The 24,557-nt window shown below is 46.0% G+C and overlaps 1 protein-coding gene across 1 annotated transcript in view; it reads left to right on the top strand.

Annotated features, from left to right (window-relative positions):
* LOC143923894 (rac GTPase-activating protein 1-like) overlaps positions 1-24,557 on the top strand; it is a 168,098-nt gene that overhangs the window by 139,174 nt on the left and 4,367 nt on the right. Inside the window, exons 12-15 of the mRNA XM_077447838.1 lie at positions 8,647-8,845; positions 19,257-19,362; positions 19,494-19,626; positions 21,634-21,733. Coding sequence (XP_077303964.1) covers positions 8,647-8,845; positions 19,257-19,362; positions 19,494-19,626; positions 21,634-21,733 — 538 coding nt within the window. The remainder of the gene's footprint in view (positions 1-8,646; positions 8,846-19,256; positions 19,363-19,493; positions 19,627-21,633; positions 21,734-24,557) is intronic.

Genomic DNA, 24,557 nt, shown 5'->3' on the forward strand with positions numbered 1-24,557 from the left:
CACGCAGACCACCATCAGCAAGTTAGGTAAGAGGCTTTACCGGGCAAGGTAAGTATTGAAGGGGAGAAAAAAAGAGTGCCAGACGTTAAATGCTGCATTTTTTTGGCAGCCCGTCTAGATCAAGAGGCGCAAGTTCCAGCCATGGGAGAAGGTCTAGCCATACGTCTAGCAGGATGTCCAACAGGAGCCGCTCAAGATCTCCTTCATGGCACTGAAGACACAGCCACTCACAACATAGCTACTCACGCCACAGTCAATCAAGTCGCAGGAGATCTCCTTCCTCACAATGTCAAAGCCGCCACACCCAACCTGCAGCAAACGCTTGCTGGGTATGCGGCGCTCCGGCACTGCCAGTTAACTTGCCTGTCGCAGACGCAAGAATTGCTACAGACCTCATAAGAGAATCAGTGCGGGAGTCCATACTGGAAACAACAACACCAGCATTAGATAGAGCTGCTCCCAGTACATCTTCAGCAGACCCCCATCTCACTCAGGCATCACAATCTTCCTCTGAAGATGAGGGTCAGGAGATGTCAGTGGGCTTTGATTTTTCCCTGGTGGAACCCTTTGCAAAGGGCGTTAAAGAAGCATTCGGCTGGCAAGATGATGCGGCGGAACCTCAGAAAATACGGAAATATTTTCCAAACCTAAAAAGAGATCCGTTATCCTTCCCATTTATAGTGGAGCTGGAGGATCTCATTAAAGACGAGTGGGAGAGGTCTGACATAAGATCTAGTCTTACAAACAGATTAGCCAAGATGTACCCTTTAAAAGAGTCAAAAGTGAAGCCTTTAATGCTCCCATCATCGATTCCTCATTAATGTGCCTCACCCGCCACGTCACACTACCAATCGAGGATGCTGTTTCCTTTCGGAATGTGCTCGACCGAAAGATGGACCTAGAATTGAAGAAGGCATATTCCATGGCTGGGGGAGCCTGTAGACCAGCAATTACCACAGCAGCAGTGGCCACAGCCATCTCAGGATGGGCATCTAAAATAGAAAAAGACCTACAGGATGGCATTGAAATGGGAAAGATTATTTCCTCTCTGCAAGAAGTCAAGCTAGCAGAGGCATCAGTAGATATTATAAGATCTTCAGCCAAGGCTATGCTGGCCTCCGTAACAGCGAGAAGAGCGCTATGGCTCAAACCGTGGATGGCCGATACAGCATCAAAAATAAATTGGTGCGGAATTCCATATGATGGCGCAAATCTGTTCGGTGCCAAGTTAGACTCTGCCATATCCAAGGTAACAGGAGGGAAGTCAGGCCTGATCCCCTCCGACAGGAGACCCAAGACGCAGAAGGGACCTGTTTACAGACGTAATCTTCCGGACAAATATAGAGAGTCCAGGTCCTACTCTCCTGGTAGGGAATTTAGAAGGGACTGGAAAAACGCAAAACCTTCTTTTCTAAGGATACAGAAATCTAAGGCCACCCCGGCAGGGGAACAGAAGGAACTTCACCAAGATCTGGTCAGACCATATAAAGGATTTATGGACATTGTCCACAATCCGATTCGGACACAGGTGGAAATTCAAAAACAGACTCCCACCAAATCATTTCCAGGCAACCAGAGTACCATCCTCAGTACCCCAAAGGATTCTGCTAGTAAAGTACGTAGCAGAATTGAAACAAAAGGGAGCGATCCTGGAGGTCCCATCATGCCAAAAGGGAAGAGGGTTCTACTCTTCCTTGTTTCTGCTAAAAGACAGGGGATTTGCGTCCTGTATTAGACCTCAAGATGCTCAACAAGGATATCAAAGTGGAGGCTTTCAAAATGGAAAACCTTCAATCCATACTTCTAGCAATAAATCTGGGCGATTGGATGCTTTCAATAGATTTATCGGACGCTTATCTGCATATACCAATTCATCCGGCCTTTCAAAAGTTTCTCCGGTTAGCCATAAACCAACATCATTTCCAATTCCAGTGCCTCCCATTCGGCATCTCTTCGGCACCCAGGACACAAGAGAAGATCCGGCCTCTGATACAGAAAATGCAGAAGCTGCTATCAAGGAATCACTTACCAGCCAGAGCCTGTCTGAGTGAATGAATGAATGAAATACTTATATAGCGCACAATGCGAACTGAATCGCCTGAGTGTACTAGGGTCCATGTCCGCAACCATACCCATGGTGCGATGGGCACAGTGACACATGAGAACCTTACAGAACTCATTCTTCAGGCAGTGGGATGGAGTCTCAATGCGTCAGCCCATCTTCATCTCCAGATCGGTGAAGCAATCGATATGGTGGTGGACGCGCCCGAGCAATCTCAGGAAATACAAACCGATAGTCCCGCCAGACCCGGAAGTAGTCACTTCGGATGCCTGCCAGAGCGGTTGGGGGGCCCACTATCAAGACCAGGCAGCCCAGGGCCAGTGGCATATTCAGGCTCAAGGTTTGGTCTCGAACATTTTAGAGCTCAGGTAAGCCGTTTATGCCTTAAGGGCATTTGCACCATTTCTGACGGACAAGAATGTGCTCATTCGAATGGACAACCAAGTAGCAGTGTCTTATGTTCAGAAGCAAGGGGGTACCAGGAGTGCCACCTTGATGGAAGAAGTTCGGCCCATCTTGGAATGGGCTCAGATACATCTAACAAGTTTAAAAGCAGTGTATGTCCCAGCGGCACAGAACATACTACCCGACTGCCTGAGTCAAGAAACGCTATCCAACAACGAGTGGTGGTTGAACCCTCGGACTTTCTCCCTCCTTACGGAAATCTGGGGAACGCCGGAAGTAGATTTAGCAGCCACTCCCACGAATACCAAGTGCCACAGATTCCTGTCAAGAGGTTCATTCCTATCGGTGGAGGGAGTGGACTGTCTAGTTCACCCATGGAACTTCAAGTTGGGGTATATATTCCCTCCAACTCCGTTAATTGTGAGGTTCCTATCCAGGCTTAGGAGATCCTCGGTGACGGTATTTACGATTATTCCACTGTGGCCGAGGAGGCCGTGGTTCACGACTCTTACAGCTCAGCCTTCAACCTCCAGTTCCTCTCCCAATAACTCCGGATCTTCTGTCTCAAGGTCAATTTTTACATCCTGCATCAGAGAAATTGCACCTGATGGCCTGGAGATTGAGAGGGCTAGACTAAGAGCGCAAGGCTGTTCTCATGAAGTCAACCCTGATGCAAGCCAGGAAAGCCACTACCAATACCATCTATTCAAAGGTTTGGGGAAGATTCTGCTTCATGGCACAACAGAAAGGATGGAATTCCCTTTCTCCGCAACCCTCTCAGGTCCTGGAATTCCTCCAGTCGGGGGTCAACAAGGGTCTAAGCTTAAGAACCCTAAAGGTTCAGGTATCAGCTCTGTCAGCTAAAACAGATACTAAGTGGGCATTCCACCCATTGGTAATCCAATTTACAGAGCCTAAACATTAAACCCCCCAGGAGGCCAGTCTTTCCATTATGGGATCTTTCAATAGTTCTCCATGCTTTCGCTTCTCCTCCGTTTGTTCCATTTGAAACTATCTCTTTATGGGACTTGACTTTAGAACTGTCTTTTCTCATTGTGATTACATCAGCTAGGAGAGCGTCGGAGATCCAAGCATTAAGTTAGTTCTCTTTCCTGACAAAGTAGTCCTCAGACCTTCCGAACACTTCATACCCAAAGTGGCAACTTCCTTCCATTACAACCATCATCCTTCCATCCTTCACGGACGATCAGGGTAATCCTCATTCACTAGATGTCAAAACAACCATCATGAACTACTTAACTGCTACCACCTCTTTTAGGAAAACTAACTCTCTTTTGATCATTCCCCATGGAACCAGGCATGGGCAAGCCGCCTCCTCATGCACTATTGCATCCTGGTTAGTCAGAACCATTAAAAAAGCTTACTCCACCCAGCATACGGCGATTCTTGAAGACATCAGGGCTCATTCAACTAGGGCAGTGGCTACCTCTTGGGCAGCGTATTGCAGGGTCTCACCAGAGACAATATGCAGGGCAGCAACGTGGTCCTCCAGGAATCCCTTTATTTCCCACTACAAGGTGGATTCTGCTCATTTATCCATGGCCGACTTCGGCAGATCCGTCATTAGAGCCAATTCTTCAGCATTATAAGGAATAAATATTATTTTACTTGCACCCACCCAACTGGTCGAGTTATTTCCCAGTGTGTGCTGCCATGAAGGCGTCAGGAAAATGGAAAATTGTATACTCGCCTTTCCGTAATTTTCCTTTCCTGACGCATCTTCATGGCAGCACACAGTTGCCCTCCCTGTTTCTTTTGTGATGATATTTACACTCTAGGTTTACCACTGTAGGTCCTTTAAAGGAAGCCTATACATTAATTTATGTAGACCATGGTATAGCTAGAAGTGTAGCAACCCCTGTGTACAGAAGGTCAATTTAGTTGGGCTCCTGTTTTAGCCAGATGAGCCAGGGTTAACATGTTACATAGTTACATCGTTAGGTTGAAAAAAGACACAAGTCCATCTAGTTCAACCAAAAAAATAGTTTTTTTTTTTTTTTTTTAAATCATAAAATCCAATATACCCAACCGTTCACCCACAGTTGATCCAGATGAAGGCAAAAAAAACCAGAAAAGCATGATCCAATTTGCAGGGGAAAAAAATAAATCCTTCCTGATCCCCCTAGACGCAATTGGATTTTCCCTGGATCAACTTTACCTATAAATGTTAGTACCCAGTTATATTATATTCTGTACATTTAGAGAAGCCTCCAGACATTTTTTTAAAGCAATCTACTGAGCTTGCCAGAATCACCTCTGGAGGGAGTCTATTCCACATTTTCACAGCTCTTACTGTGAAGAAACCTTTCCGTATTTAGAGATTAAATCTTTTTTCCTTTTAGACCTAAAAAGTACCCCTTGTCCTCTGTGATGACCTTAAAGTGAATAACTCAACACCAAGTTCACTATGTGGACCACTTATGTATTTTTACATGTTGATCATATCCCCCTTAATCTTCTCCTCTCAAGAGAATAAATTCAGTTCCTCTAATCTTTCCTCATAGCTGAGCTCCTCCATGCCTCTTATCAGTTTGGTTGCCCTTCTCTGCACTTTCTCCAGTTCCCCGATATCCTTTTTGAGAACTGGTGCCCAAAACTGAACTGCATATTCCAGATGAGGTCTTACTAATGATTTGTACAGGGGGGCAAAATGATATCTCTCTCTCTGGAGTCCATACCTCTCAATACAAGAAAGAACTTTGCTCGCTTTGGAAACCGAAGCTTGGCATTGCATGCTATTATTGAGCTTATGATCTACCAAAACCCCCAGATCCTTCTCCACTATGGATTCCCCCAGTTGTACTCCCCCTAGCATGTATGATGCATATTCTTAGCCCCCAAGTGCATAACTTTACATTTCTCAACATTAAACCTCATCTGCCACATAGTTGCCCAATTAGACAGAGCATTGAGGTCGGCTTGTAAATTGTAGACATCCTGTAAGGATGTTATTCCACTGCATAGCTTGGTGTCATCTGCAAAGATAAAAATTAGACATGTGCACACTGAAATATTTCGTTTTGGAATTTGTTTTTTTTTCCGAAAAATACATTTATTTAGTTACTCCCGAAATTCGTTTTTATTTATTTCCTTTTTACGTTAAACATTTGTCCAAAAATGCAAATGAATTAAGGTCGACTCTGTCATTGAAGGCTTATGGAGTCTGTTGAATGTTCAAAGAAGATTCGGCGCAGCAGCTAAACTTTATGACTCCGTATAGTTTAGTTGCTCCGTCGAATATTCTTAGAACTTTCAACAGACACCATAAGCCAAAGATTCGACATCTGTATGTTTTTCACTGCTTTGTCGAATCTTTGTGATTTCATGTTGAATGTATATAGTTCAAAGAGAAAATGGACTGGTGATAGTGATCACTGATCAGACAGGAAACAAGATAGGGTATATAGAATCTCAATCTATAATATAATAATCACCCCCACAGCACGAGCAGCCTCTGAGGCTATCACAACACTAGTATCACTATCAAGTTCACAACACAATAGCAGCAAATTATTATGAAAAAGTTAAGTTGAACTGTAGCTTGCTTCACTATTGTTCTGCTGCTGTGATTATGCTTGCCACCAAAAAAAAAATAGTTTCAAATTGTTTAAAAAAAAAAATTGGAAAATATTTTTTTTACTCACCTCTAAATGCCTGTTGCTAGGGCGTCCCTCGTAGTCTGCCTTCTTCAATGCCCAGGCTGGTGACATCACTTCCCCTCGACCTGTCACGTGTCCCAGATGATTGTGCGGCTTATTGCGGCACCCTGCGCCGCTCGCGCATGCGCAGTGGGTGCCCGGCTGCGAAGCCTCAGCCGGGTGCCCACAGTAAGAATGACTGTGCCATGAGGGGGGGCTTCGTTCCCCTACATCGCTGGACCCTGGGACAGGTAAGTGTCCGATTTATTAAAAGTCAGCAGCTCCAGTATTTGTAGCTGCTGACTTTTAATTATTATTATTTTTTATTTTTTATTTTTTTACATAAAAAATTTTTTTTTTTTCACCTCACTGTGCCCATCACTGGCAGCCTCACTGTGCCTGTCAAATGCAGCTTCACCAGTGCCTGGATCACACAGTGGGTATCTCCCACTGTGTCATGGAGCTTGAGTCAGAATTCTTTGGCGGTGCTGTAACAGTCCCGCCTCCTAGATCTCATGTTCCATCTATCACAGAAGGAGCCGGTCTAGGAGGTGGGACTTGGTTACGGTGCTGCCGAAGACTTCAGACTCAAACTCGGTGACAAGAGGAGGGGGAGGGGAGGACTCTGCACTTGGCTCAGCCCTGGGCGCCTCTGCAGCCACAGCTCAAAGTGGCCCCGGAGCAGACAGCCTGGCGATTTTTCCTGATTCCGGGCGGGGGCTCGTGACCCCTCTTGCCCCCCTTGCGGACGCCCATGGTAATCACTGCCCTTGTATTCCATTGAAAATTACAAGTCCCTCTGCCATGGTGGCACATTGATTGTAGTTCATCCATTCACAGCTTTTTGTGAACGAATGGCATGACTGTGTGGACAGAGCCCTACGAACCTGCTCAAACTTCAAGAAGACAACTGCTGCAAAGGAAAATAACCGCCGCATGCTTTCGTTTGGGTGGGGGGGGATTCTTGGGGTGAAAGGGTCTGCTTGGCACCATGTTACATGCTACACCCTAATTACAGGTGTAATGTGATGTAAAAGATGGAGTTGGCCTTAATGTCTAAAATCTGGCAGATGGCTCAAGTCCTGCGGGAATGCATGGGAACGGAGTTCCTGTATTTTTCCACAGCAGGAACTCAGTTCCCATTAGCAGCCGTGTCCTGCAAGACTTTGAAGTATGTGAGCTGTGCGGCAGGTGCTACACCAGCAGCTGCCGACAAAGCTTGCAATAGTAAATGCCGCAAACCTGACCATTCAGGCATTGCCAGTAGGGAGCCCCATGACAGCTTCCACTTCAATCTACTTGTCAATCACAGCTAGCTGGCGGGTAGATCAGGTCTAGGTCTAGCTGATGGATAGATCAGCTATTCTGCTCACAGGACATGCAGGGAGAGAGGTGAGCTGAGGGAGGAACATCAGTTTGGGGTGGTAAGCTGAGCACAATACCTGGCAAAGTTTAATGCCAGGAGGGAAGTTTATGTGGAAATAAGTGAAGGGTTGGAATAGCAGCGAGTGTGTGTTGGAGCCCCTGCAGAGTTTGCAGCCCCCCAAGCTAACATACATCTCCTAAGCAGGAACACATCACTATCTCCCCAAGCCTTTTGTCCAGATAATGAGCAGTTAATTTATGACCTTTCCATTTAACCCTGTGTTATCCAAACTCTATTCAATGGAAAGTGTAAACTCACCACATAAACACTCTATATACAAAATAACATTCCCCAATAAAGATCAGAAAATGATGTTCACATTTGCATGGAAGCACAATTGAATGAATGCTGATTATTCAGAGAATTACCGTATTTGTTTATTGAGGATTGTTGTTTTATGTACTAACAGTTAAGCTTCATACACACAATACGAAAATTGGATGAAAAATACCACTTTTGAAGTGTTTGTGCATATGCGTGTATCATTTGTTTTGTTTTTTTGTTGGGGGAGTGGATCTTGGGTGGGAGTTCCCACACTTTTTTTCCCCAGGACTTGACCCCTGCCTAACAGTGCTCCCTCACCACTCAGTTGGAGTCCTTCTATTGCTTCTGGACATAGGACAGCATGTGATTTTTATTTATTTTTTTCCCCCGGGGTATAGTGCCTTGGCCTGAGAAGTCGCCAGGGTCAAACCCTATTGCATAAGGCAAGGAAGCAAGTATTTCTTTGACACCATCTGACATGGAGCGAGTTGGGACACCAACTTTGGGAGGGATGGGCACAGAAAAGGTTTGTGGGGGGGGGGGGGTTGTTTTTTTCAAGAGACCCTGTCACTTTACCCAGAATAGACAAAGTGACAGTCCCTTTGAGTGAACCTGCTGCTTTGCCCATGCTTCACTTTATTTGGGTTATCAGCTCTTCTGCTCTGTGAGCACCACAAAGGGAATTTTTTTATTTTATTGATTTTGCTTTGTATTGTACAAAAAATAAAATAAGAGAATCCAAGAGGACATAGGCTCTCCCTATTGGAACAATGAGATGCCATACAGTGGGGAAGAGGGAAATAACTTCTCTTCCCTTGTTTTGTCCCCAGCGAGGTCTATACCGCATCTCCGGCTGTGAGCGTCAGGTGAAAGAGATGAAACAGAAGCTTCTGTATGGTAAAGTCAAGTCACAGCAACTCTCGAAGGAAGACATCCATACCATCTGCAGTGTTCTAAAAGACTTCCTGCGCTCCCTACTTGAGCCTCTTCTGACCTTCTCCCTCCATGCCCAGTTCCTGGAGGCAGCTGGTATGTTGGGGGGGCCAGTGGATTATGCGTGTATGTTTTGGGGTGAAATTTTATAGAGGTATAGCAAAGCTTCAAGATGTGTCTTTGGTTCAGTTTGAACTGTTCAGGTTTTTGTCAGGCCTGATGCACTATGATCATACCCCAGTTACGAGCCGCCTTGGGACCCTTCTGCACTCTTATTCGATATGTTGACACTTCTAGTTTTTCCTGTGCAGGGGAACTCAAGTCTGTTCAGCTGGTTGTGAACAGAACATTTTGTTTCCTAATTATTTTCTCATTTGAATTCAGAACCGTTGGACACTTTCAAAGTAGGAACATTGATTTATTTTATAAGAGTAAATTATTTTTGTCAACCTGATTTTCTCTGCACCCTCCCGCTGTTTGTTTTTTTGCTTAAGGCATTTCTTCACAATTTTTATCCCCCTATTTATTATTGTGTGTGTTTTTCTGGGAGGACACACAGAAACAACGTGAATGTAATATTTAACCAGGGGACAACTGAACAAAAAGTAAGGGCCGAACAAAAAATTATGGTTGCATTAATCTAGGAAAGGAACTGCTCTTTGTGTTCCACCAATCAAATAAAATCTTCAAGTGGACCTTGTAGTTCACATTAATGTTTGCACCCCCCCCCCCCCCCGGGCATAAAATCTTGAATGATCTAGTAGCGAAAAAAAATTACCCAATCATCCCAGTAGAGTGGAACTATATTCTTGTTGCAAGATCCTAGAATAGCTGAAGATCCCAAATCTTATGTAGTGGCAATAACCCATTGCAGGGCGGACTTGACTTAATGGGCTTACCGGTTACTTTCTCTCGGCCTGCTCCTCCACTTCTAGGGGTTCCCAGGGTTGATACCCAACGACTTGTACACTGACACAGATGAAGTCCTTTCAAAAGTTTTATTCTGCAGTAGAACTTTCAATTAACACAGTCTCTTAGGGAACAGAGGGCACAGGAGAAGAACTCGGCACCTTGAACTGCAGGTCTAGCAAAGTCTCTATTTCCACCCAGAGAGTAGCCACTCACAGCTGGGCACTTCAAGGCTGAACAGATCTTTAGCCAGAGATCATGGCAGTCAACACGTGGACGCAAACTTGGGCAAACAGGAACCTCTTTCCTCCGTACCTGTAACGTTTCCCGTCTTCTTTATGGTACTGGAAAAGAGTGAATTTTTCAATGTCCTTCTCAACTCGGTAACCAGGCACTTCTCAGGATGCCACTTGCCGTCCCTCCTCCGAAGAGTCCTCCCCCGGTCACTTCCACGAGCTGCGGTGTCCCTCCAAGATGAGAGCACACCCGGACACTTTGAATCCTCCCTCAGTTACTGCTCCTCGGACCAGCAGGTTCCGAGCCTTGGGAACGGACGGATCCCTACCCCAGACCAAGCATGTCTATCAGGGGCCACTGACAAGAACATGTTGCGGGGTGTTGAACACCCCGTGACCAGGACCCCTCACGGGGCTACCCCGGTCCTGGAATCAGACCAGACCACACGGGTCTCTCTAACAACTCCAGAACCCCAAACACGTGACCCACGCCCCTTTAAGTACCCCTTCCCAGGCTCCTCAGTGGGCCCCAGCACTCCCACTGATTGGCTCTGAGAAGGCCGATACCCAAACATCCAATCAGACTTGGTTCTGGCCTGTCATGTGCACCTCACTGTCCACATGACCAGGCAGAACTTCCAAACACAGCCTGGCCAGACTGGTGTTAAGGTCCACCTACACAATTAACCCTCAGAACCTTTACTGTTCTGAGGCCAAAAAACTAAATTTACAGGCGTGTGACATTTGATCCCACATGTCATCCGCTACACTTAAAAGAAGGTGGTCTTGCCTTGATAGCCAAGTATTATTTGTGTATTGATTGCTTCTCTGCAGATGGGGTATATATTGATGTTTTTCAAAGCAAATGGTTCTGACCTTCAGGCCCCACATCCAATCACCACCTTAAACTTCAAAACCTCTCCAAAAGTCAATGCTTCTAAACAACACACCACAAAAATTAGAGTTACGCTTACCGGTAACGTCTTTTCCAGTAGTCTTTCAGGACAGCCACTATGAGAGATAGACTCCTCCTCTTCCTCTGGAAACACTGCGCCAGCCCATAAATTCTTACTTCCCCTGCCGGACCTCAGTTATATCGAGAATACCTCCGGCCAGCTGGGGAGACACAAGAACACATTAATAACATATTTATCAAATACTATTATCTTGCTGCGCTCTGGTCTTTGTAAGACTCCCCCCAATTTTCGGGTGGGAACTAGGGCTGTCCTGAAAGACTACTGGAAAAGACGTTACCGGTAAGCGTAACTCTAATTTTCCCTAATCGTCTTTCAGGACAGCCACTATGAGAGGATAAGCGAGCACTTACCAGTTAGGGTGGGACTACAGCTTGCAAAACCTTCCGCCCAAAGGTTTGCTCACCTGCCGACACCAGATCCACTCTGTAGTGTTTAACAAAGGTGGAATAGCTGGACCATGTTGCTGCTTTGCAGATCTGTTCTGGCGTAGCTCCTGCTCTTTCTGCTTGGGAGGCTGCCATAGCTCTAGTGGAGTGTGCTTTAATACCCACTGGGATTTCTTTCCCTGCTGCTGAATAAGCCTGCTCAATGGCTACTCTGAGCCACCTAGCAATAGTGCGCCGGGACGCTTTACAACCTTTCCTGGCCCCGGAAAACAACACAAATAAGGAATCTGACCTTCTGAATGCCTTGGTCAGTTCCAGATAGTGTAGGATACATCTCCTAACATCTAAATAATGAAATCTTAATTCCTTCTCACCGGAGGGATTGGGACAAAAAGAGGGCAAAACAATTTCCTGGCTTCTATGAAAGCTGGATGCCACTTTCGGCAAAAAGGCTGGATCGGTCTTTAAAACTATCCGATCCGGAAAAATAACACAAAAGGGAGCCCTGACTGATAAGGCCTCCATCTCACTGACCCTCCTGGCCGTTGTTACTGCTACCAGGAATACTGTCTTCAGAGTAAGCTCTCTCAGAAAACACTCCTTCAAAGGTTCGAAGGGGGGTCCAGTTAAACTCTGCAAAACTAAAGATAAATCCCATCTGGGAAAAGACAGACCCTGGACCGGTCTCTGTCTGGACAGGGCCCTAAAGAATCTGACTACCCATGGATTGGTAGCCAAATGATCCTCCAAAAAAACACTAAGGGCTGATACTTGACCTCTAAGGGTACTGATGGATAACCCCTTATCTGCCCCACGTTGTAAAAATTCCAACACTGCGGAGGAGCTTCGTACAGAGAAAGAGCTCTCTGCGCACCACTTGTTGAAACGTAACCAGACCCTTTCATAGATCTGGCGAGTTTCCTTCTTCCTACTGTCCAGAAGGGTAGAAACTAGTTTCTCTGAGAATCCTTTAGATCTTAACAAACCCTCCTCAGTAGCCAGGCCGCTAACTTCCACTGGTGTACCTGTGGGCATAGGACTGGCCCCTGAGAGAGGAGATCGTCCCGAAGGGGCAAGAGCAGGGGAGGTTCTATCGCCAACCGTTTTAGTACTGAGAACCATGCTCTCTTTGGCCAATGTGGAGCCACCAGAATCAGAGATGTGTTTTCCATCTGAAACTTCCTCAGAACTGCTGGCAACAACACTGGAGGTGGGAAGGCATAGCAAATTCCGAAATGCCAATCCTGGCTCAAGGCATCCACCCCTAGAGCTCCCTCTCCCCTTTTTAGGGAGAAAAAACAGGGGGTTTTTGCATTGTCTTTGGACGCGAACAGGTCCACCTCCGGAGACCCCCATCTCTTTACTATGAGATTGAAGACCTCCTGGTTGAGAACCCAATCGCCCTCCCTCAGCTTCTTTCGGCTGAGAAAATCTGCTACTACGTTTTTCTCTCCCCTCAGGAAAACGGCTGAGAGCGAAAGGGTGTAGGTCTCGGCCCAGGACAGAATCTCTGTTGCTAAAGACAACAGGGTTCCGCTTCTGGTGCCACCCTGTTTGTTCAGATAGGCCACTACGGACGAATTGTCCGACCTCACCTGAATGTGGTGACCCTGAAGCTCCTTTTTGAAGAATCTGAGGGCTAGTCCCACTGCCCTCAATTCTTTCCAATTGGACGATCGAGTCAACTCGTCGTCTTCCCAAGTGCCCTGGGCTAGAAGGGAACCCAGATGTGCCCCCCAACCTTTTCCACTTGCATCTGTGGTTACTACCCGAGAAACCGGGATGAGCCACAGACGACCCTGCGACAGATTTGTCACTTTCCTCCACCACCAGAGGGATCTTTTTACCTGGAGGGGAATATGTACCAGGGTGTCTAGGGCCTCCTGACTGTGGTCCCACACCCCTAGGATGAAGGTTTGTAGGGGACGAAAGTGTAGCCCTGCCCACTGTACTGCTGGAAGGGTGGATGTAAGGAGACCTAGTACTGACATCAGAACCCTTATGGAAACCAGCTGGTTGTTTTGAAGAGAGGCCACCGCACTGTCCAGTTTTTGTACCTTTTTCTTTTGGCAGAAAAACTCTCAACAGTGTTGAGTCCAACAGAAAACCTAGATAGGAGATCTGTTGTGAGGGGATCAGGCTGGATTTTTCCAAGTTCAGAAGCCACCCCAGGTCTGTAAGGACCCTTTTGGTTAGATTGAGATCCTTGACCAACTGAGCTGGGGATGCTGCAAACAGAAGCAGGTCGTCCAGGTAGGCAATTACACATACCCCCTGGAGCCGAAGAAAGGCCATGGCTTCTGCCAGGACCTTGGTAAAAATGCGGGGTGCAGAGGATAGCCCGAATGGCAGGGCCTGAAACTGAAAATGTATTGTTTCCCCGCCCAGATCTATGGCAAGGCGTAGAAACTTCTGCGAGGCCTCCGCTATAGGGATGTGCAAATACGCGTCCCTTAGGTCCAGAGACACCATGAAACAGTTGTGGGGCAGGAGCGCTTTTACTGAAAAGATCGATTCCATGCGGAATCTCTTGTATGTCACTGAAGCGTTTAGAGGCTTTAAGTTCAGAATCAGCCTGAACTTCCCTGAGGGTTTTTTTACTATGAAGACGTGAGAATAAAACCCCCTTCCCTCTTCTGCTCTCGGGACCTTGCGAATAACATCCTGATTCTCTAACTCCCTCAGAGCTTCTAGCAAGGCCTCGGCCTTTACCATGCACCTGGGTAGATGCGTGACAAGGAGCCTTTGAGGGGGTGGTCTTAGGAATTCCAAGAGGTACCCCCTTCTTATTACCCCTAAAATAAATTGATTGGGGGATATTGCTTCCCACTGTGGAAGAAAGGCCCCCAGTCTTCCTCCCACTGTAGTTGGACTGTCACTGGGTTTTACTGGGCTGGATAGGAGGGCGAAAAATCGCCCCTCCTCTGCCCCTGCCTTTTTGGGGCCAGGTTTTCTTTTTTGTCTCTGGTTTAGAGGTTTCACTACGCCCCTGCGGACGAAACCCCTTCTTTGTTGGTACAGGGATTTTCCGTTTGAGAGGAAAGGACTTTTTCCTGTCCGCTGTCCGGTCTAGAACCGTCTCTAGCCCTGGGCCAAAAAGGAGGTCCCCCGTGAGGGGAATCCCACAAAGTTTTATCTTGGAGGCATTATCCCCTGGCCATGTTTTTAGCCAGAGGGCCCTTCTGGCCGAATTGGCTAGAGCCGCCGTTCTGCCTGACATGCGGACGGACTCAGCAGAGGCATCTGCTATGTAAGAGATCCCTCGCAGCATAGTAGGGAAGGATGACAGAATGGTTTCCTTATCTGTACCTGCCTCAATATGTTGTTGGATCTGTGAGAGCCAGTGCTCTAAATTGCGAGCCACAACTGTAACTGCCATTTCAGGCTTAAGATTGCCAATGGCCGAGTCCCACGTCTTTTTAAGCAGAGAGTCAATCCTTTTATCCATGACATCTGCCAACGCCCCCATGTCTTCAAACGCCAAGTCTGTGTGTCTGGAGACCTGGGAGAAAGCGGCATCCAACTTGGGACTTTTATTCCAAAGGCATGCCGGGTCCTCTGAAAATGGGAACCTTCTTTTGAGGGATCTGGATAAAAAGGGTTTTCTCTCCGGATCCTGCCACTCCTTTTTAACTGTTTCCATTAACACATCGTGTACTGGAAACACCCTTCTCTTTGGCTCCCCCAAACCAGAATACATTTGGTCATGCAGGGTAAGGGGCTTTTTATCCGTCTGGATACCGAGGGTTGTATAAATTGCCTTTAAGAGGTCCTCTACCTCATCAAGGGATAACTTATATCTGGAGGCTTTCCTGGACCCATCCTGGTCCCCCTCGGAACCCTCCTCGGAATCAGAAGAGGAACTGTCTGGAAGTTCCCTATCTGTCCCTGAAGGGCCTGCAACCTCTGTCCCCCCTACACTAGGGGGTTGGACCGGGGCAGAACTCTGTGCTAGAGGTGGGGTTGTATCCTGGGGAGATGGACCCGTGGGAAGCTGGAATTTTTCAAAAAGGGACCTAAAAGAAGAGAAGGTGGAGGAGAGCTCTTTAACTGAAGCTGCTAGTCCTGACTCCTGTTCAGATTCCCTTTCCCTAACAAGGGAGTCAATACAGCCTTTGCACAACACCTTGGTCCAAGATTCCCCTAAAATGTCCCTACAGGAGGCACACTTCCTTCTAGAGCTATGCGTAGACCTAGTTTTTTCCGCAGCTTTCTAAAAGAAAGGAAAAAGAAAAAACAGAGTCAATCAAAAGCTCGGGATACAACCCTGGGAGTGCACTAGACCCTTTTTATAAAACGAAGGGATCTGCGCCTCCCCTCCCCCCTGGCCACCCAGGGGGTCTGCCCCCCCACCCATGATAGAACCATACATTGGGGTGGGGGGATCCTAGATAAAGAGAACCCCTCCCCAGGGCGCTCTTACCTTAGGAATGCTGGAGACAGAGTCGGTCGTTTGAGCCTCGGCTTCCGACATGACTGCAGGTGGCTGCTTAACACCGAGTTCCACGCTGCCTGCGCGCGTTCTGAACTCATCTCCAGCTGGTGCCCGGCCCTCCTATCAGCTCCACGACCCGGAACCGGAAGTCGATCGAGGTCAAGCCTTCGTTTTCCGCCGGATACGACGTCGCCCGTCGTTCGGCCCGCTCGGTTCAAGAAAAAAAGGAGGCGGACTGTACCCCCGTACAGGGAAATCATCCGAACGGCTTGCCAGCTGCGTCCCTGTAGACGCGATAGGAGTCCCCCACAACCTGAAGCCGCGCTCGACTCGGAAGGGGTGGCAGTACCTGGTGAAGGTAAGTAAACCGTTCGTCCCGTCCGACATCGCGGACGTTGGTTGTGAACGGTTTGAACCCGGCTTTTTTAAAACGAAGCCCCTGCTTCTATCCACCGGGCTCTTTAACGTCAAAATGGCCACAGCCTCCCCGACTGATCGGCCTAGTTCCTTGCACAGTGTCTCCCCGCCGGAGGAAACACTAATAACTGAGGTCCGGCAGGGGAAGTAAGAATTTATGGGCTGGCGCAGTGTTTCCAGAGGAAGAGGAGGAGTCTATCTCTCATAGTGGCTGTCCTGAAAGACGATTAGGGAAACTATGAATTCACTCCCTAGTTATATCTCGCCTTGACTATTGCAACTCCATCTTTGTTGGCCTACCTCTACACAGGTTACCTCTCCAGTCCATCATGAATGCTGCTGCTCGGCTCATCCACCTTACCACACTTTCAATGTCCACCACCCCTCTCTGCCAATCCCTCCACTGCCTTTGGCTTACACAATGAATAAAGGTACACACAATGAGAATATTGGACCAATGACCTACCATTTTTTTTTTCTTTATATGCTAGTCTCAAATTGAAAAAATGAAGAGGTTACTAAAGTTCCAAAAATTTTCGTATGACAGAATACAACTTCGAAAGGGATGTAATGTGTTGTATTGCAATGTATTTTTTAATTTCCGAGAATGCGTGGTCTTGGCCTTCTGAGTTTTTTTTCAGACAAATACTGTACTAATTAAATGAAAATCGTCCATTCTGCTATCGGAAATAGAATTTTTTTGGGAAAAATGTTCGTGTTTGTACCTTCTGATAATTTCACATGAACTGTCATGATCGGCTCTCAAAAGCTGTGTATGAACAATCAGATTATTGTACAAGCGATTTGAAAGCGTGTTTACAAGGCATAACCCTCTTGTATTGACTTGTGTTGTATCTGTACTGTCTCCCATCTAATTTGTAAAGCATTGTGCAAGCTGTTGGCACTATATACTGTCAATTCTGTTTAATAAAAGTAATAATCCCTGCTTTAAAGAGAAGTCGCTCTCCATAGACAAACTGCGGATTCCACCCAATAGGGCACAGATCTCGCATGTCCAAGTGGCATCCTTTAGTGCAGTGGTCCGTAATCTTTTTTGAGTCATGAAGCCCTTTAATAATCTGATAAAAGCTGTGAACCCCCTTCTCAGAATTATTCACATAAACACAACATTGCATGCAATAAATATACCGGTATGTACTTTGTCATTTAAAATTTGATTGCCTTATACATATGACATGCACAAAGTATGAATAAAGTAAACCATCTTAAAGCGATATTAAAATCTTGTTTTTGTAATTTTTAAACAAAACTAAGTTCAAATTGCCTGCTCTGTGTAATGGTTCTGCACGGAGAAGCCAGGATCCTCCTCTTTTAAAGTCCCTCGCTGGGGCTTCTGGCCCCTCCCTCCTGTCCACTGTCCCCACAGCAAGCAGCTTGCTATGGGGGCACCTGAGCCACTGCCCTGTGTGTCCATTCAGCCCCGCCCCCTCTCTCTCTCATCATTGGCTCACCGACTTTGACAGCAGCAGGAAACCAATGACTCCTGTTGCTGCATCTCAGCCAGAGAGGAGCGAGAGACCCGGGAGAGCCTCTGCTCTTGTGAACATCGCTAGATGGAGTTCACGGTTAGGCAAGTATTGGGGGGGGGGGGGGGTCAAGGGGGGCAGCTGCACGCTGAAGGTTTTTTACCTAGAATGTATGAAGGTAGGAAACCTTCAGCCTTTACAACCACTTTAACAAAAAACACTCTCTTTTTCCATGCAAAGGGTAATGGTTGCTCATTACAAAAATTATATACAATCATCTTGTGCAAATAAAACCCATTTTATTTCTGCTTAAACCTAATACTACTGCTAATAGTACTATTTATTATTATTATTATTATTATTATTCAGGTTTTATTTAGCGCCAACAGTTTGCACAGTGCTTTAAAACATGAGGGCAGACAGTACAGTTACATTACAATTTGGTACAAGAGGAATCTGAGGGCCCTGCTCATTAGAGCTTACAATCTAAAAAGGAAGGGTCAATTGATATAAAATGAAATAGCTGTGGGGGATGAGCGGATGGAGGACGTAAAACATTGTTAGAAGCAGGATAGGCTTCTTTGAAGAGAAGGGTTTTCAGGGATCACCTAAAGATGGATAGATTAGGGGACAGTCGGACAGTACTACTAATACTACTACTAGAAAATGCAAATTAGAAGTTGCTATTATGGAGTGGCAGAGATCAATGATGCAAAATGTAAATGGGAAAAGTAGACCAATGACAAGACGCTTGGTGGTTGGCGCTGTAGGCAGTGACGGGGACGACGACATTTATTTTCAATGGGAAACCACTGATTGGGACAAGAGGGAGGTCTGTATAGTGGATTTATGTATGTGTATCTTTTTTTATTTTATTTATTTTTTTACCTTTTGAACCCCCTGAAACCCCCCTGAAACCCATCCATGGACCACTTGGTGGTCCATGGACCCCAGGTTTAGTGCCCTTCTAATAGTGGTAGCTGGGAGTTGCCTGTTCACAGCAGAGCATAATATTGGCACAGAGATGCTTGAATGTATCCCATATTTGGTATTTTTCCATACAGCAAGGACAAGCACCGGTTCAGAGCGGGGGCCAAGGATGGGAATTCAGATGATCACTCTCTTGGACTACATAAGATGTAGTCCCAAATGTCTGCCAGTGCCACCATCTGCTGAAAACATGGTGATTAGGTTTGGGTGCGCAAACAATTGCTGATGCGGTTATGCTTGAATGGCCTTTTACGAGCTGGCTTGCTGAGAGACCAAATCCAGATCGAGCCACCTTCCATTCTATGTCTCAGCTCTGTATTAAAAAGTTCACCAAAAGGTTTGCAAGCCTTGTGTTACAGAATGCTCAGTATTTTTAATATTGCCCCTGCATTTCTCTCCTTCTTTATATTATTTAGAGATCATGGCAAATGCTAAAGTGGAGCTTCATAACACCCAATTCAATTCCTTGTATCAGTATGTTTTTTGTTTTTTTTTCCAGTTTTCATAAATTGGCCTCAAAGTGTTTTCAGTGTTTGGCATCTCACTGAATTATGAGCAACTTCTTCTTCTTCTTCTTCTTCTTCTTCTGCTTCTTCTTCTTCTTCTGCTTCTTCTGCTTCTTCTGCTTCTTCTGCTTCTTCTTCTTCCTTTCTTCCTTTCTTCTTCCCAGATATTCTCAATGAGAATGATGGTAAAACTGAGATCTGTCAAGCTGTGCAAGATCTACCTCCAGCCAACCGAGATACCTTGGCCTTCCTCATCCTTCACCTGTACAGGTAAGCATTGATAAGTTTGGTAAGTTTTGATAGAAATTTTTTAAGTAACAGAAAAAGGTTATAAAATGAAGCCATTGGGGCAGACAAGTTACCACAAGTGTCCCCTATCCGCAGTCCTTCTTTTCCTATAGGGTGATGCGCAGTTCAGAGTGTCAGATGGATAAGATGAACTTGGCTCGAGTCCTTGGCCCAACTATTGTTGGGTACTCGGTGCCAGATCCCAGCCCTTTCATCATCATGCAAGATACCCCAAGACAAGCCAAGGTAAAAGACTCTGATGGGCTTTTGTGAATGTTCAAAAAAACCATAGTATATTTTCAAGCAAATATGTTTTTTCACGTTTTGGGATGGTTTACCTGAAAGGAAACCTTTTTGATTTGACTTTTTTATATTTTTGAAGTTTTTTTTACATTTGTTGTGTCTAAATGTCCAAAACCTATACCTTTTTTGTGTATATCCAAGTTTCCAAAGTTATTACTGGAAAAAAAAAAAAACACACTTTCTATAAAACAATAAGGAGCATGTCAGGATTTTTTTTTTTTTTTTTTTAACGTTACAATTTTTTGACTTAACGCATCTTGCTCATTGTGGGGAAAATGCTGCTCTGAGCTGTAAAACAAGAAGGTAGAAACAAGGAACTGGATATGACTCAAATGGTGAGGAAAGTCCTTGCTTGAGCCGGAGGGCTTGGGTTCTGCAGCTTTTCAAAAAATGGGGACGTCTTGATAAATGTGGGCCCCCCCAGATTGAAAAAAATCATGTGCAAGCTAAGCTCTCTGGCAGGGGATGCAGGCTCTTCCAGTGACACAAAGTCCAAGTACCAATTGGCCTTCACCAGAGCTTTTGATGGTGGAGATGGGCCAGAACCCTTAGTGGTTCGTGGAACTTTTCGTCACAACTGGCAACGGGGTAGAAGGTACAGGAGGCTTTGATGTAGAGACAAGGGACCAGTCAGGAAAAAGCAGAGGTCTTGGGTTTCAAGCAAGCAGACGGTAGTCAGGCTGGTTCGACAATCAAGAAAGCAATTGGTGAGAATACTAAGGAAATTTCTGTCAGCAGCAGGTAATAGGCTTCAGTACTGTAGCTCTTGCTTATGGATACCTGGTTTGAAGATAGAGCACCAGCCACTTCCATGGCCAGTGCTTAAAATCCCTCCAGGCTACTCCCAGCATCATTAGCCTGTGCTGAAGCACATTAAAAAACCAAGACTGAATAAGGCGTGTGGGTGTAACGTGTAAAATAGCATTAGAGGTAGACTTATCTTTTAATATATTCTATTCCAGAACTCTCTGCTCAGGGGTAGTAAACAATAGAATATATTTGCAATACAGGTTGTTCGCTACTTCCCAAACCTAAAGGTACAAAAAAAAATGCAAAAAAGTCTGTATATATCAAAAGTCCTTAAATGAAAAAAAAATCTAATTAGTTCAGTCCCAGAAAAGAATTGGAAAATGTGCTTACAAACATGTGAAAATGGTGACCAACACCGCATTTGAGGACTGAGTATCCAAGCACTGTGCAAACTCCTCCACCAAGTAACACTGTACAGGCTTACCAGATTGATATGACCTTTTCACTATAGAAAGGTCAAAACAGAACAGCAGACATCCGGAGGCCTTCCTGAGTGTAGTCATCAACAGGTAAGAAGTACCATAACCATCTTGGGGGACAGTCAAAAGAACTCCTCAATCATGTATCCTTCCAGGTATTGACATATCAAAGAGAAGATAAATGGCTCCTCATAATGCATACCAGTTAAAAATGTTCTTTATCAAAAGGTAGGAACACTCGCATGCCAAAAAGTAAACGCTTGTAAACAAACTCTGGCAAGTAACAACAATTTGGCCTCCCTCTGACTTCCTGTTTTTCACGATGACGTCACAGCAGTCTCCTCCCTATGTTTTTCGGGGGCACAGACGATATCACAAAACGCGTAGGGGGAGCCTGCTGTGACGTCATAGCGCACACAAGAAGTCAGAGGGAGGCCGTTTTCTCAGTTCTTCAGTTTCTTGTTTGTTAATTACAATATATTTCCCTGATAAAGTGGGATTTTCTGGCCACTAAAACACGTTGCCTGCTTTTTGCTATTACCATGCATCATGTCACTTGCAGCCTAGCCAAAGTTCACATGGTTCCTTCCTTTTATTAGACTTCAGAAAGTCTCATTATTTTCAATCAGCTGGGACTTGGTATTGGAATAAGAGGAATAGCATGAAGCAGGGGCTACTATAGCTGCAGTTCTATTCATATATAATTGCCTTCCTTTTCCAGGTAATGTCTCTTCTTCTATCTCTGCCCTCTGGATTCTGGAATCAGTTTCTTTCCAACAACCAGGAGAATCAGAACTGTGACTCGGTGAGCTTGGCACAAGGTGAGATCACTACCAGATCACAACCCCCCAAGCATGCTTGTAAAATAAAGTGTCCATTATGCTGCCTATATTAAATAAGACTCGCTTCCATTTTTATTAAGGTGTTCTGTTCCCCAGGGAATGAAGTACATGTAGACATTTGTCCCATCTTATGAGCTGTGAGGACAGGGCACCCCCCCCCCCCCCCCCAGCCGCCAGACAACGACGCTAGCAAGGAGAGGGCTGCTTTGGCAAATGACACTTTTCATCATTTCCAAGCCTTTGACCAACATAAGCTTCTGTAGGGAATGCAGGGTGAACGGGCTTGTCATGCTAGCCACATTGTCGGATAGCCGCAGATGGAGAAAGGGTGCCTTATCTGAGTTCATAGCTAGCAGCGTTGAGCTTAGACAGTGCATAGGGAGAGGAAAAATGGGACTAAAAATACTTTGTTCCCTGGGGAACAGAACACAAGAATTAACATGGAAGTGAGACTTTTTATATCTTGAATTTAAATACAAAAATGTTATATTTCAACTTATCAGTACTTAAATTTACTGTATTGTATTAGGCCCCTTTCACACTACCGTTCCGTTCAGGCCCGCTTGTCAGTTTTTCAGGCGGACCTGAACGGATGCTCCATAGAGGTCTATGGAGCGTCGGATGTCAGCGGTGACAAGTCCGCTGACATCCGACCCGCTCCGATCCGAAAAAGTGTGACGGAGGAAAAAGCTATTTTTCCATCCATGATCGGATCGGGTGACAATGGACACTGCGGTCCGTCGTCATCCGATTCCCCCATAGAGGAGAGCGGCGTTGTGACGGGTCCATCCCTGCGCAGTGTGCAGAGACGGACCTGTCATCTTCCTGCTCAGCGGGGATCAGTGGAGCGATCCCCACTGAGCAAGCGGATATCCACGGGGGCGGATCATCACTGATCCGCCCCGTGTGAAAGGACCCTTAGGTTTATTTTTTAGGCTAAGAACTTTTTTAGCAAGTATAAAAAATATCTGTTGCCAGAAATGCATTGTCCTTGTAACATCCTGTGTATGGAACTGAAGTCACAAGACATTCTCTTCCTTCCAAGCTATCTTCTGTAAATTACACATTCCCTGCCCCATACAGTATGTAATGTAGATGAAGAGGAACTGTTGGTAGTCCAAACAGCCTGGGTGGCAACCATGGCTCCCCCCATAAATACAGTGCAGAGAGTTAGCACTGTAAATTTATCTCAAATGATGTTGCCAGGAAGTAAATTATAACTACAGAATCCCACCCTTGGGTTATGGAGAAGAGTATATAAAGTACATTGAGTGTTGTCACCCTAGGATAGGAATTGTGTTATTTGCAGGATCACCAGGAGAAAATAAAAGGGGGGGGGGGGAAACGTAAGAATTGTAGCCAGGTCCTGGGCCCCCTTTGGTCTAATGAGAACCTCCAGAGTTGGGGATAGCTGACATCCTTCTGTGTAGAGTAGGTTACAAGGTATGGTGGGTGTAATAGAAGATAGAATCATTAGCACCAGACACCTCTTGAATGCAAAGAGATTTATTGTCTATGTAGCGCTGGCTCCTGATGAGCAGGCGCTATTGTTTTTGAAAAGTTAAGCTGCCTGAAGCCACAGTTGGGCTTCGAGACTATTTCTCGAAATTTCTGGTTTCAGTACCAGTCCAGTCGGGTTGCACTGGGTTCTCCTTGACCGCAGGTGTCGCTGTCACCGCCGGCAAGAGTAGAAATGCAGTCTAGCTAGGTGCATTGAATGCCACTTATCTCTCGAAACAAGCCCAGTGGGAGTGGTTTCCTGCTGTGCATTCTGGGGGGTGGTATTTAAGGTACCGACACCATGTTGGCGGGGGATTATTTTCTGTCTGTTTGGTTCTGGTGGTCCACCTGACCCAGCCCCATGGCCCTCCTGGCCTGGGGTGTGGAACTATACATCCTGTGTCTCTGGGTCGGCTGGCCCGAGGCGACGCAACTACAGGGACAGGCTGAGCGAATTTCGAGGCCTGCTGATCCAGGGATGGTCCGGTGCCATCTCATCTGAAGGGAGAGGCCCAGCAACTGAAGAACCCCAGGGGAGGACACTTTCTGGAGAAGACCATGCACAATGCTGGTTTCTCTGTAGGAGCCTGGAGGCTTAGTTGAATGACGCAACCTGGATCAACACTCGTATGGTATCGCCGGATGGGCTGAGAGAAACTGGTACCGTATGTCAGTTCTTTAAATTTATCCACATCCCTCAGCAACACTCAAGTGTATCACAAGTCTGTTGGAGACTTTGTCGAGCATCCCACCAGCTGCTAGGCCTAGTGAGAGAGGTCTATCCGGGGTTGTTAAATCCAGTTGTGAAACAGTTTTTATTCTCTGGATTTCCATCTTGCAATCTAAGTGCCTGAACTCACTCCTAACCCTCTACCCTCTATTAAGAGACTGTTTTGTTCTAAATAACCCAAAAGAGTATTCAGTGTCAGTTTCAACATTTTTTGGGCCATCTACCAGGGGATCCCCAAGATGGGGAAGCAAGCAGGTGAGGTAACGGTAAGCCCAAATAAAACCAGCAGCTCCTTCAGGGGTCAGTGCTACACTTTAAACAGAACTGTGTGAGAGAGGGTTTGGGGGCCAGGACACCCTTTATTAGTTGCCATGTTAATTAGCAGACCCTGAGACCTCTATAGGTGGACAGCCATGCAGGTAAAGGGACCCAGCCGAACACCACATCTTCTGCATGTGTAGATGCACTGTCTCCTATGGTAACCGTCTTGAACAGTTTCTAACAAAGGTTAAAAATGAACTCTGTACTTATTCCATAATCTTCTATTGTAGACCTTCATTCAGCCTGAGCTCC

This window comes from Lithobates pipiens, unplaced genomic scaffold (assembly GCF_037356315.1).
Source record: "Lithobates pipiens isolate NorthernLeopardFrog02 unplaced genomic scaffold, aLitPip1_a1.2 Scaffold_22, whole genome shotgun sequence".
In the NCBI taxonomy this organism is placed as follows: Eukaryota; Metazoa; Chordata; class Amphibia; order Anura; family Ranidae; genus Lithobates; species Lithobates pipiens.